Source organism: Otolemur garnettii, unplaced genomic scaffold (genome assembly GCF_000181295.1).
Source record: "Otolemur garnettii isolate 467f Iridium unplaced genomic scaffold, OtoGar3 scaffold00233, whole genome shotgun sequence".
Classification (NCBI taxonomy): Eukaryota; Metazoa; Chordata; class Mammalia; order Primates; family Galagidae; genus Otolemur; species Otolemur garnettii.
Window position 1 is genome coordinate 1,641,792 of NW_003852628.1, and position 12,510 is coordinate 1,654,301.

The following is a 12,510-nucleotide window of genomic DNA, read 5'->3' on the forward strand; positions in this document are numbered from 1 at the left end:
TCATTTCTTCTTGATCTGCCGGTGAACCTCCCAGCAGCAGACCCCAGCCTGGATTTGGACACCAAGAATGAATCAGATCTGGATCATTTTTTTCGCTAAGCGGGACAGATTCACAAAGCAGTGGGGCTCTCTAAAAGCCTGAGAGCGCAGACCAAACTGGCAGGGTTGACCGAGAGGCCATCGACCGTCACCAACACAGGCCTGCAGACCCCACTCGGTGGCAGCCTGTGTGGGCCCTGTGCCGGGAACAGCTCCAGGCTGTGCAGGCTGCTCAGCACAGTCTGTGCGAGGCAGCAATGCCTCGAGCCACGCGCCAGGTGAGGCTGGACCTCCTTATCAGGGACCCTGATCACTAAACCATCTGAAATTCCTGGACGTGAAATGACACCGACCGAGCACTGTTGCACATATTGTGCACTGAACCAGGGAGTTCTCCGAAGGCCTGAACCGGGACACCCCCAAGCACAGCCCCGTGTCCAGAACTGGGGCTGAGAAGGCCGGTGACATGCTCTCTGCACGGCAGCACCAGCCTTAGGCCTCTGGAATTCCAGGTGGATGGGAAGACTTTACTTGACAGTGGTGTGCCTGGGCCAGGTATGGCCATACTCAGCTCCCAAACTCTGTCTTTGTCCCCTGTCTATACTATTTCCTTTGTCTCAGTCTCATCCTGGTCGTCCTTATTTTTGCTCTACAATAATAATCTGCCCTTGTGTAGCACTTACCATCCATCATACCCTGTTCTATGTAATTGATATATACATATTATCTCATTTAATCCTCCAAACAACACAAGTGCAATGGTCTACTATTATCTTATTTTGCACACAGAAAACTGAGCCCCGATAAACTGAAGGAATTTCCCCAGTACACAGCTAGTTAGTGGCAGAGGAGGGATTTCTCCATGTAATGACCATCCTTAGAAATCTTATTCAGGGTCTCCTTCTGTCTTTATTTTACTTTTTTTTTTTTTTTTTTGAGACAGTCTCACTCTGTTGCTCTGGGTAGAGTGCTATGGTGTCATCATAGCTCATAGCAACCTCAACTCTTGGACTCAAGAGATCCTCTTGGCTTAGCCTTCTGAGTAACACCCGGCTAGATTTTCTATTTTCAGTAGACACAGGGTCTCACTCTTGCCAATACTGGTCTTGAACTCCTGAGCTCAAGCAACCTGCCCACGTCGGCCTCCCAGAGTGCTAGGATTACAGGTTTGAGCCATGGTGCCTGGCCCTCTATCCTCATTTCATATTCATTCTCTCTCTCTCCCCCAAATATGTCTGCCTTTTTTTTTTTTTTGGTAGAGATAGAGTCTTACTTTATCACACTTGGTAAAGAGCCCTGGTGTCACACAGCTCACAGCAACCTCCAACTCCTGGGCTTAGGCGATCCTCCTGTCTCAGCCTCCTGAGTACCTGGGACTACAGACGCCTGCCACAACGCCCGGATATCCTTTTGTTGCATTTTGGCCAGGGCCAGGTTTAAACCCACCACCCTCAGTATATGGGGCTGGCGCCCACCCACTGAGCCTGCCTTTTTTTCTCTGTTTCTGTCTCTGTCTCTGGCTTAGTGCGCTCATTCCTTCTCACCTCATTCATTTTTCCAACAAACATCCTGAACCCAGTCTTTTGGTATGTCTGTCTCAATCAATCTCTTTTTTATTCTTTCATTTTATTTATTTATTTATTTTGAGACAGAGTCTCACTTCGTTGCCTTGGTAGAGTCCTGTGGCGTCACAGCTCACAGCAACTTCAAACTGTTGGGCTTAAGTGATTCTCTTGCCTCAGCCTCCCAAGCAGTTTGGACTACAGGCATCTGCCACAATGCCCAGCTATTTTTTGTTGCAGCTGTGATTGTTTAACAGGCCCGGGCCCCGAACCCTCCAGCCTCGGTGTATGTGGCTGGTGCCGTATCTACTGTGCTACAGGCGCCACACCACAATCTTTTTTAGTTTGAAAATAAAATCTACCTTTCTTCTGATGAATTCAGTCATGCATGTTTCATTGGATAAAGCTTGGAAAATACAGAAAAGCATAAAAGAGATAAAAAAGAAAAAAAGAAACCACACTTCTAACTTCACCACCCTGCTCTTACCCCTCATCCTACCTCTGCAACAATTTTTCCCAATATTCAAGTATGGTGGTTTTTATGTATTTGCACATATGTTTTCTGCTTACCACAGTAACACTTACTCCTTGTAAAGATACCTTCAACACAAAAACATACAACTTAGAGAGTAAAGTCCCACTTGATGAAAGTAAATTTTTTTCTAACAATTTGTAACTGTTCCTCCCCCCCCCCTTTTCTATGAGCAATTTCACCCAAATTGGAACCATGCTGTATACAGTTTGGTAGCCTGCTTTTTATGTCTTACCATTATCTCTCATTTGTATTCTCCTACATCTTTAATTATAGTGTATCAGTTAGGGCCCAGCAGGAAACAGATGGCCCAATCAATTTAAGATAATTTGAGGTAGGGTTGATACCAGGAGCATTTACAAAGAGTTTGGATAGTGAAAGAAAAAGGTAAGAATCCCTGTCCTCTTTGTGGCCACACCCACCTTTCTCCACCCACCACCTTTCCCTAACCCTTTGCAACAACTAATCTATTCTCCACTTCCAAAATGTTGTCATTTCAAAAATATTATGTAAGTAGGATCAGACAGTAGTGTGTAACCTTTTGGGATAGGCTTTTTTCACTCAACACAATTCTCCAGATATTCATCCAAGTTGTTGAGTGTATATCAGTAGTAGTTCATTCCTATTTCATGGTATCAGGCGTCCTTAAACTACGGTCTACGGGCCACATGTGGCCCACCGAGAACATTTATCTGGCCTGCTGGGTGTTTTTGCCACCGCTGCCTGTTCTGCTTAGCAGCCAACTTGTCCCAGGGCCCACAGTCCGGCCCTCCAGTGGTCTAAGGGACAGTGAACTGGCCCCCTGTTTAAAAAGTTTGAGGACCCCTGGTATATATGCACCAGAGTTTGTTTAATCATGCATCCTTTGAAAGACATCTGGGCCTTCTAGTTTTGGCAATTACAAATAAAGCTGCCAGTCAGGCACAGTGGCTCACGCCTGTAATCCTAGCACTCTGGGAGGCTGAGGGTTGCCCAGTGGGTTGTCTGAACTGAGGAGTTCAAGACCAGTCTGAGCAAGGAAGGGATCCTGTCTCTACTAAAAACCGAAAAACTAGCCCAGTGTTGTGGCAGGTGTCTGTAGTTCCAGCTACTTGGGAGGCTGAGACAAGAGGATCTCTTGAGCCCAAGGGTTTGAGATTGCTGTGAGCTATGAACATACATATGGCAAATAACTATGCTGCATGTATTATGTGGACATAAGTTTTCATTTCTCTGGGATAAATATCTACTCATACAATTTCTGGGCTGACTAGGAGTTACATGTTTAGTTTTATAAGAAACTGCCAAATTGTGTTTCAGAGTAGCTGCACCATTTTTCCATTCCTAACAACAATGACTGATCCAGTTGCTAGATCACTTTCAAAATTGTTGTTGCTGTTTCTTAAATTCCGGAAGTCCTTTTATAACATATTAGGAATTTCAAACAGTGGGTCACAAAAAAACCTTTATATTGGGCAGCAACAAATTTATCTTTTATTGTACATAACTCAAGCTCAATAATCTGGACTGTGGTATGTATGGTTATTGTCAATAATTTGCATCTGGCATTTTCCTTTGATCTCATAGTGATCTACATTTCTTCTTGCCCTTACTGACTTTACTTCTGGTTCTTTAGTCTTTGGAAATATATGATTTCGTTTTAGTCCTGTGGTGTATATCATCAGGACACTTTTCATGGTAAATGACCAATATCCAACTCATGCTGACTTAACAGTAGAAAAGTTATGGGCTCACAAAACTGAAAATCTAGGGTTAGAGGTGAGGCTTTGAGTAAAGTTTGATCAAGTGGCTTAGGATACCATGAACCTCCCAGCTTGTTTCAGAAAAATCTTTTCCATCTCCCTTCCGCTGATGAGAAGCTTTTTACACTTGTGATTCCAAGAGGGGTCTAGCGGTTCACCAGGCTTCCAGGAGGAAGAAGACACAGTATCTTTCCCTCAAGATGTCAGGACTGAAATTCATTCTGATTGGACTAGATTAGGTCATATACCCACCACAAACCAAATCACTAAGGCCAGAAAGATAAACTGAGGTAAATGGCAATAGCCAGGTCTCACACCCCATTCCAGGAATTGGGGAGGAGCATTAAGCCATCTTCCCAAACTATTTGGATTCCTCAACTGAAATAGGAGATGCTAGGAAGGGTGGGAGAGATGTAATAGAGGATTTAAAAGTATGCTTGATGGACCCTTTTGGGATTCTCTTATAATGTTTCTCATGGTTTTAAATATTTCTTACACTTCAATCCTTTTGATGTTTCTTATAACATCTATACCTTTGAATAAGAAAAATATGCATGGAAAGTTATAAAATTATTTTCTCAGTAATGCAAAGAAGACACACAACTCTGAAAAACAATCACTACCTGTAATTATCAATATTTATTAATAAACTTAATTACAATGAATTAAAATTGGTTTCATGTAGGAAGCTTGGCTGCCTTGCTGTAAACATGCCTAAACTATTCTGCATAGCACAGATCCATCTATGTAGATGAGAGATGTTGGAATGTCACCATCATAACCCAGACAGCCTGGGCTCAAATCCCCACACCATATCTATAAGCTGTGTGAGCTCAGGCAGCATTCGTAGTCACTCTGTGCCTCAGTCTCTTCATCTATAACATGTCAGCCATCAAGACAACTGGGGAGGAAAAACAGGGGGTATTTGAGAAGCTTAGAATGGGGCCTGGTGCACAGGAGGTGATGAATTAGTTGGAATTATCTGTCATCAACAGTAGTTGAGAAAAACATGTAATCCCAATTTTCAACAGTGAACTAACAATATATTAATTGGTAAGGAAATAAATATTAAATAGCAGAATATGAAACCCAGAAAGTGCTCTTCAGGGACAGATGAAGAAGAATTGGAGCAAAGGGATGGATTCAGGACAGGAAAGAAGATACAAAGGCAGGGCCAGGCAGAGAGGAACGCAGTAAGACAGAGCATGGTGAAGGGGAGGGCACAGGCAAAGTGCGGTGTGAACTCCCAAGGGCAGGCACTTGTAAGGTTGAGTATCTCCAACAAGGTTTTAGGTTCAAAGAAAAGAAAAAGGAGTGTTTTCAGTTCCTTCCCAGAGTGCAGACAGAGACAAAAAGATGTCTAGAAAACAGGCGATTTGCTCAAGTTACAGGGTGGGAGTTCCACCACCCCCGGCCCAGGTGCACTAGCAGGCAAAGTCTTCACAGCCTCGGATCCCAGCGGCCTGGGGCCAGCGCTTTCGGGAAGCTCAAGCCTGACAGGGAAGCTGGCTGAGAACCGTTTCCCAACCGAGCACATGAAAGCCGCAAGGGATCATCCAGGCACCACTGTCCAAGGGGGACACTACTCTGGACACGACCTGAGAGACCTTGGAGGGCAGAGGAGGCACAGAGGGTTCATTGCAGGTGAAGAGAGAGGAGGGAGAGGCTGACGGGAGGAGTCGGGCAGCGCCAACTCTGCGAGGTTGTCAGAGCAGGGGGCTGTTCCCGGGCCCCCCTCATAGGTCTCCCTGATGTCTTTGCTTCCTGCAGGAGAACAGATGGGGTGGCCACAGGGCTGTGGGGTCAGAGTTGAGGACTCCCAGGCAGAGCTTACTGCACCACCTTGGACAGTGGTGCCTGGGCGGTGGGCGTGGTCACGCCTGTGGTGGCCGGCTCTGGCGCTGCGGTTCTGACCCGCTCCGTCCCTCCCCCGGACCTCTGGGCTCTTGGGTTCCAACACGCCCGTTCCTGTCCCCAGGGCTCCTTCTGTCCTGGCGCCCCGGGGGTTATGTCCTATCTCATCCAGAATTCTGACCACGAACCCCCCAGCTGTACACGTCATAAGAGCTAACACAAGGTTTACGTCTGTCACAAAAGGGCGCCCAGGTTCCGCTGGAAGGACTCAGCTCCAAGTCTCGGCACAGGGCTTTGCTGGTGGAGTGCGGGGTGCATTTCAACCCCGGGTCATGCTTTTGGAGAGCTCTCTGGTTCAGTGCACAAATACGCATGACCCTATGGCGCCAATATGATTCTACGTCCAGAAATTTCAGACCGCTCAGAGATTAGGCGCCCTGGCAAGGACACCCAGCCTCATCCTGGCTCTTTGTCTCCCAGGAAGAAGAGCTGGAGTCGCGCAACTGCTCCATCAGCTCCAGGTCAGGATCGGGTACCTGGAGGCGCTGGCCTCGGGGCGGGGCGCCGCCCCACTCTAACTCCTGCTGGTCTCGTCAGTCCTGTGCTTCACTCTGTCACGTGGCCCGCGGAGTTGCTGACTCCCAAGAAGAGCTGAGCAGCCTGTATAGCCAGGAGCTTTTCCCGGACACTGGTCAGACCCTGGAGCTGCTGTTGGCTGTGGAGTCGAACGTGGAGGCCTAAGTGAGTGACGGCCTGCTCCCATCTCCCCTTCAACCCCGCCAGATTGATCTGCGCCCCCAGGTTCATAGGAAGCCTACTGCATTGTTAATCTGTCCCGCTTAGCCGAAAAAAACGGTCCAGATCCGATTCCCAATCCTTTCGCTAGCCACCAAATCCGAGATTGTGTCTGCAGCTGGGACGTCCACCGGCAGATTAAGAGTCTCAGTTCTTCGCCTTCTTCATTTACCTAGTGTCCCACCTCCAGCTCGAGCTGATCTGACAAGATTCCTCAAGGAAGTCACCCCGGAAACTGAGGAAACTTAACAAAACGCGGGGAGCTGTGAGTAGCGCAGGCAGTACCGGGGTTAGACAGTAAAGAGGACCGGGTGAGGTTGGAATGGATGCAACTGAGGTGTGAAGCCGCTGGGAATCTTTCTTGGTAACGAAAATTCTGGCTCAGTCCCGCTTCTCCTCCTTACTGAGTTCCAGGACTCAGTGGATGCTCGGAAGCCACCGCCATCTTCAACCTCCTGCACCTGCTGCAGTGGGACTTCGGACCAGTGGCTCACTCTGGGCGTGGTCTTTGATCCCACTCCGTTCCGCGGGACGCGAAACTCTCTCACCATTGGCTGCTGATCACGGGTCTCTGTTGCCCCATTGGACCAGGAGTCTCTCAGCCAATGGGCGCTGAGACTCCGGCGGCTCTCTGGCGCCGCGAAAGCTGTGCTTGGAGCCACACGCTCCAGGTGCAAAAGGTGCGGGTATGTTTCCTGCAAAAGAGACAGCAGTTTACCCCAATGCGGTGATATTACAGGGGGTGCGTTGCTGTAAGCCCTTTCAGTCTGACAAGAAGAGACTTGAATTCTGGAACAGTCGCTCACCTCCACCAAGGATCAATTCATTTTGTGGCTACCTAGACAACCTCTCTCCGCCCCTCAGTCCCTGATTTGAACCATCAACCCGGTTTGAGATTCTGTGTATCTGCGACTCTTGGATCCTTCACCTGAAAGGGCACCATTCCCTGCTCAAGCGATTTGGTAGTGAAAGGCCCCAGTTCTAAAGTTACTGTTGTTACATGTGTGTTGCTTGTATTTGTGAAATTCCTTTGTATATTTGCTATTCTGGCTCCTGGTTTTTAGTTATTAAAGAACATTTTGATTGCACTGGATGTTTTCCATATGATCATTTGGAGGCACTCCACAGCAAAAGATGCTGAGACAGGGAATCAGATGACCTCAGCTTCAATTCTGCCCCTGCCATTTAATTAGAGTGTAATTGTCTGAGGCTGTTTCCTCACCTATGCAATGGCATATGATACTTCTCTTGCAAAGAAGTAATGTTCATTGCCTGTGTTTATAAACCTTCCAGCTGAGGTCCTAGTCTTGCATTAATAAACAGCCTCCTTTCAATAATCACAGGCAAAACCCACACACTTGTATTATTGTTTTTGTCCAGATTTGTGAGTTACCAATCTGTGTTGCTAACATCACACCTCCTTCCCAAGGTCACACTGCTAGCGAAGGTCAGAACCAGGTTTGAACCCCAGACCCTTCAGTTCCAGAACCCATGCTCTCCACCACTGCCTGAACTTCCTCTCTGTGAAAAACCGCTATGAAGTTTAGGAATTTCAAGCAGTGTGCCACATGCAGAATTCAGTGTTGGTTCACTGTCTCCTATCCCCCTGAACTAAGGGCCCTGCATGTCACAGAAAGGGACCAACATACTTTTAAGTGACTTGTGCACATCCTACTTTTGGTTTTGAAACATTTTCATGTATCAGAGCTCAAGGATTTTATTTAACAGTCCAGGCTCTCCTGGAAATTATGAGGGAAAGGAGCGATTGTGGGTGGGAGTCAGGTGCCAAAAAAGGACTCAGCGCCTTCTCTCCCAAGAGTCCCTCACCTCTGGGTCCAGAGATCTAAGTATACAGGAGACTGTAGAGTGCAGTGGTTACCTTCCTGGTGTCAAGCAAAACTCAGTTAGAATCCTACCTCACTATTTATGTGTTGTGTGACCTTGGGCAAGTGTCTTAACCTCTCTGCACCCCCATAGCCACTACTTATTGAAAAAGTAGGCAAACCACAGTGCGCCCTTGTTATTATCTTGGGTATCCAATGTGCATTGAGACAAAGCCTCCATAATGGGGCTAAACACGAAAGTGCTCAACAGAACAAAAGGGGTGTCTCCTTGTTTTGCACTGACTGTAACTTTGGCCTGCAAAGCTCTTCTCTCCGGCTTCAGATGGCTTCTTGTCTAGCCTCCAACAGCTCTTTGTTTAAATGTAATTTTTTCAGGCCACCTCATCTGATGCAAACTCCCTCTCCCACTCTGTGTTCTCACCTCTGCTTTGCTATCTTCTGTTACTGGCCCTAATATATGATGCACATTTACCCCTCCCCCATGTTGTCTGTTATTCCTGCCTATTAAGCTCCATGAGGCTGGCACTGGTGGCTCACGCCTGTAATCCCAGCACTTTGGGATACCAGCTCGGAGGATTGCTAGAGTCCAGGAGTTCCAGACCTGCCTGGGCAAAATAGAGAGACTCTGTATTTACAGGAAATTAAAAGCATAGCTTGGCATTATGGCACAAGCCTGTAGTCCCAGCTATGAGGAAGGCTGAGGTTGGAGGATCAGTTGAAGGAGGAGCTCTGACGATGCCACTGAGCTATAGCCTGGGTGAGAGCAAGACTCTGTCTCTAGAAAAATAAAAATAAATATGTAAAAAGCTCCAGGAAACATTCTTTTGTTTTTGTTTCCAATTGCTTATGCTTGATACAAAATGAGGGCTAAGTACTTGCTGAACAATGAATGAAGTTGTCGCAATCTGATCTGGTAATCTGGGTCACATCCCAATTTCTGACTAGAGCCTCATTTCCCTAGGTCTTTCCTTGCCCAAAAAAACTAAAAAATATTTTAAGACAGGCTCAGCCCTACCTTCATGCTTTCTGTCTTCATAACAGGTGGGGAAAGTGGGGGGAGAGATGGTCTCTCTTAAATCCGGTTTGATCTGAGTGGTGCCTGTGGCTCAGTGAGTAGGGCGCCGGCCCCATGTACTAAGGGTGACAGGTTCAAACCTGGCCCTGGCCAAACTGCAACAAAAATAGCCAGGTGTTGTGGCAGGCGCCTGTAGCCCCAGCTACTTGGGAGGCTAAGGCAAGAGAATCGCCTAAGCCCAAGAGCTGAAGATTGCTGTGAGCTGTGATGCCGTGGCACTCTACCAAGGGTGAAAAAGTGAGACTCTGTCTCTAAAAAAAAAAAAAAAAAAAAATCTAGGTTGTCCTGCCATTCTGACTCTCTCCCCACCCTAGCAGCCTCCTTCTTAGGTCTCCTCCTGTCCTGTAAACAATCTCCCTAGGGGAGCCCCCAGGTTCTTTGGGCAGCACCTCCTAGGGGTGCCCTTTCCTTCCCCTCCTGCACTGGGTTGTCCTGCAGACAGGCAGGTCTCTCTGTCCCTCTTGCCTCTCCACTCCTGCATCCAGCCTCATCAAGGTACTCTCACCCCTCCTTGTCCGGCTGGAACTGCCCCAGCACTGAGGAATCCTCTTGGGAACTCACCTTCAGGGGAGCAATCCCTGAGTCAGTTTCTCTTTCCCTGAAGCTGCTCACCTGTCTCACTCTACCCCGCCCTGCTCTGGGCTTCCCCAGCCTGGAGCTCCCCTGGTGGCCAATGTTTTCACTTTTCCTACATCAGATGGGACTGCCCATCTGTACAGGCTAAAAGCTGCACCATGGAGCTCCAGCAGGAATTGTACCCCAGACGGAGCTGGAAACTCAGAGACACACTCAGGACAGAGCAGCTGGCTGTGATCTGGAAGAGGAAACTGAGGCCAGAGAATCTCAACGAGACCGAGGGAGAGAACCTGGGTGACAACCTCAGAGAGGACAGTGGGGCACGTCTGTGCTGACGAAGACCAGAGACTAGGAAAGAAACTAGGTGAGCCCCACATCGCTGTGCACGGTGGTCAGCACTCTCCAGCTCCTGGCCTCAGCCTTGAACACTCTCCAGCCCTCAGCTTCCTTTCCTTCCCTGACACAGACATGGCGGGAGGCTGCGTGCTGGTGCTGGTGCTTTTGGCCACAGTGCTGACCAGGACTGGAGCAATTCTTGTCGCCAAGCCCCTCACAGCCCTCCCAGAAGCAAAGGGCTGCCACCTAGCCCAGTTCAAGTCCTTCTCCCCAAAGGAGCTACAGGCCTTCAAGAGGATCAAAGATGTCTTTGTGAGTCTCCTCACCATCCCTTCCAGTTGGGGCCAAACGTCTAGGTCTTCGTCAGCCCTGACTCTGCTGACACAGGACCTCCCCACTTCCCTCCCTGGGCTGCCCTCCACCCTCCCTGCAGTGGCCAACTCCAGCCCTGGCTGCCAGCCTGACTCATGTCAGGGGAGGTGCCTCCACCATCCTCCTGGCAGTGACCCCGCACTCCCACTGTCCTGTCTTAGCCATGCTCCAGGCCCACCAGAGAGGTCCAACCTTCACCCCTGGTGCTGGGGCTAACCTGTGCCCTTGCTTCTTAGGAAGAGTCTCTCCTGCCAGAGGACTGCAGAGGCAGCTCCCACCTCTTCCCCCGGCCCTGGAGCCTGAGGCAGCTGCAGGTGAGGTGACAGAGTCAGGCCCATCCCTGTCCTCCTCACCCTAGTCTTCTGACTGTAGTTGGCCCTGTCACTTTCTCCTTCCGGCTTGTCCCTCTCTCCTCTCTTTCAATGTGCTGCCCCAATCCACTCTCCCACCTGACCACATTGGCTGCGCCCTTTCACCTGTCCCCACCTGTCATCCTCACCTGTTCCTCTCTCCCTCCACCTGTTCTCTCTCACATGGAATCTCTCCGGTCTTCCTTCTTCCTCAGGTGTGGGAGCGCCCTGTGACCCTGGAGGCTGAGCTGGCCCTGACACTGAAGGTCCTGGAGGCTGTAACTAAGGAGGCCCTGAGGGACATCCTGGACCAGCCCCTTCACACACTGCGCCACATCCAGTCCCAGCTCCAGGCCTGTGTGAGTGCTCGGGCCCCGGGACCCCCATGTCTGTGGGCTCTGACCGACACACTGATCCTGAGGCCAGACCTTGCCTTACACCAACACTCTCTGCCCACAGGGCCGGGTTCAGCCCACAGCAGGCCCCAGACTCCGAGGTCGCCTTCGGAACTGGCTGCACCAACTCCAGGAGGCCCCAAAGAAGGTGAGTGACTGATCAGGAGAGAGACTGGTGTGTGGGCAGGACTTGAGAGCCCAGACACTGGACAGCCACCAACCCATCCCTTCCTCCCTCTCAGGAGTCCCCTGGCTGTCTGGAGGCCTCTGTCATATTCAATCTCTTCCGCCTCCTCACCTGGGACCTGAAATGTGTTGCCAGTGGACACCTGTGTGCATGAGAACCTGGACCCACCTGCCACCTGTTATGGACTCTCAGATTTTGTTTATGCCTCAATTTCTTGTCTTAATTTATTGCCACCCTTCACCATGTATTTATGTGTGTGAATTCTCAAACTGACTTCCCATACAATGTTTATTTTTCTACTTACTATAAACTTCGTTGAAATAAACTATAAGGAGAAGACACTTGTTGTCAAGTGGGACTCTGTGTGTGTCCAGGTGTTTTCCTTTTTTTTTTTTTTTAATTGTTGGGGATTCATTGAGGGTGTAAGAAACCAGGTTATACTGATTGCATTTGTTAGGTAAAGTCCCTCTTACAATTGTGCCTTGCCCCCAAAAGGTGTGTCACACACTGAAACCCTACCCCTCTCCCTCCTTCCCTCTCTCTACTCTTCCTTTTCCTTTAATACTGCTGCCATAAGAAATTTCCAGAAATGGGCTCAGTGCCTGTAGCACAATGGTTACAGTGCTAGCCACATACACGAAGGGTGGCAGGTTCGAACCCAGCCCAGGCCAGCTAATCAACTACAACAAAAAAATAGCCAGGTGTTGTGGCAGGCACCTGTAGTCCCAGCTATCAGGAGGCTAAGGTAAGAGTATCGCTTAAGCCCAAGAGTTGGAGGTTGCTGTGAGGTGTGATGACACAGCACTCTACTGAGGATGACATAGTGAGAGTCTGTCTAAAAAAAAAAAAAA

The 12,510-nt window shown here is 48.9% G+C and overlaps 2 protein-coding genes across 2 annotated transcripts in view; one reads left to right on the top strand and one right to left on the bottom strand.

Annotated features, from left to right (window-relative positions):
• LOC100949196 (interferon lambda-3-like) overlaps positions 1-9,389 on the bottom strand; it is an 18,338-nt gene extending 8,949 nt beyond the window's left edge. Inside the window, exons 1-2 of the mRNA XM_012812907.1 lie at positions 9,384-9,389; positions 6,929-7,219 (exon numbers count right to left, since the gene is read on the bottom strand). Coding sequence (XP_012668361.1) covers positions 6,929-7,219; positions 9,384-9,389 — 297 coding nt within the window. The remainder of the gene's footprint in view (positions 1-6,928; positions 7,220-9,383) is intronic.
• Positions 9,390-10,487: 1,098 nt separating this feature from the next.
• LOC100949527 (interferon lambda-3) lies at positions 10,488-11,813 on the top strand. The gene is made up of 5 exons (XM_003802158.1): positions 10,488-10,667; positions 10,964-11,041; positions 11,293-11,436; positions 11,537-11,620; positions 11,715-11,813. The coding sequence occupies exons 1-5, from the start codon at positions 10,488-10,490 to the stop codon at positions 11,811-11,813; spliced, it is 585 nt and encodes a 194-aa protein (XP_003802206.1).
• Positions 11,814-12,510: the final 697 nt, after the last annotated feature.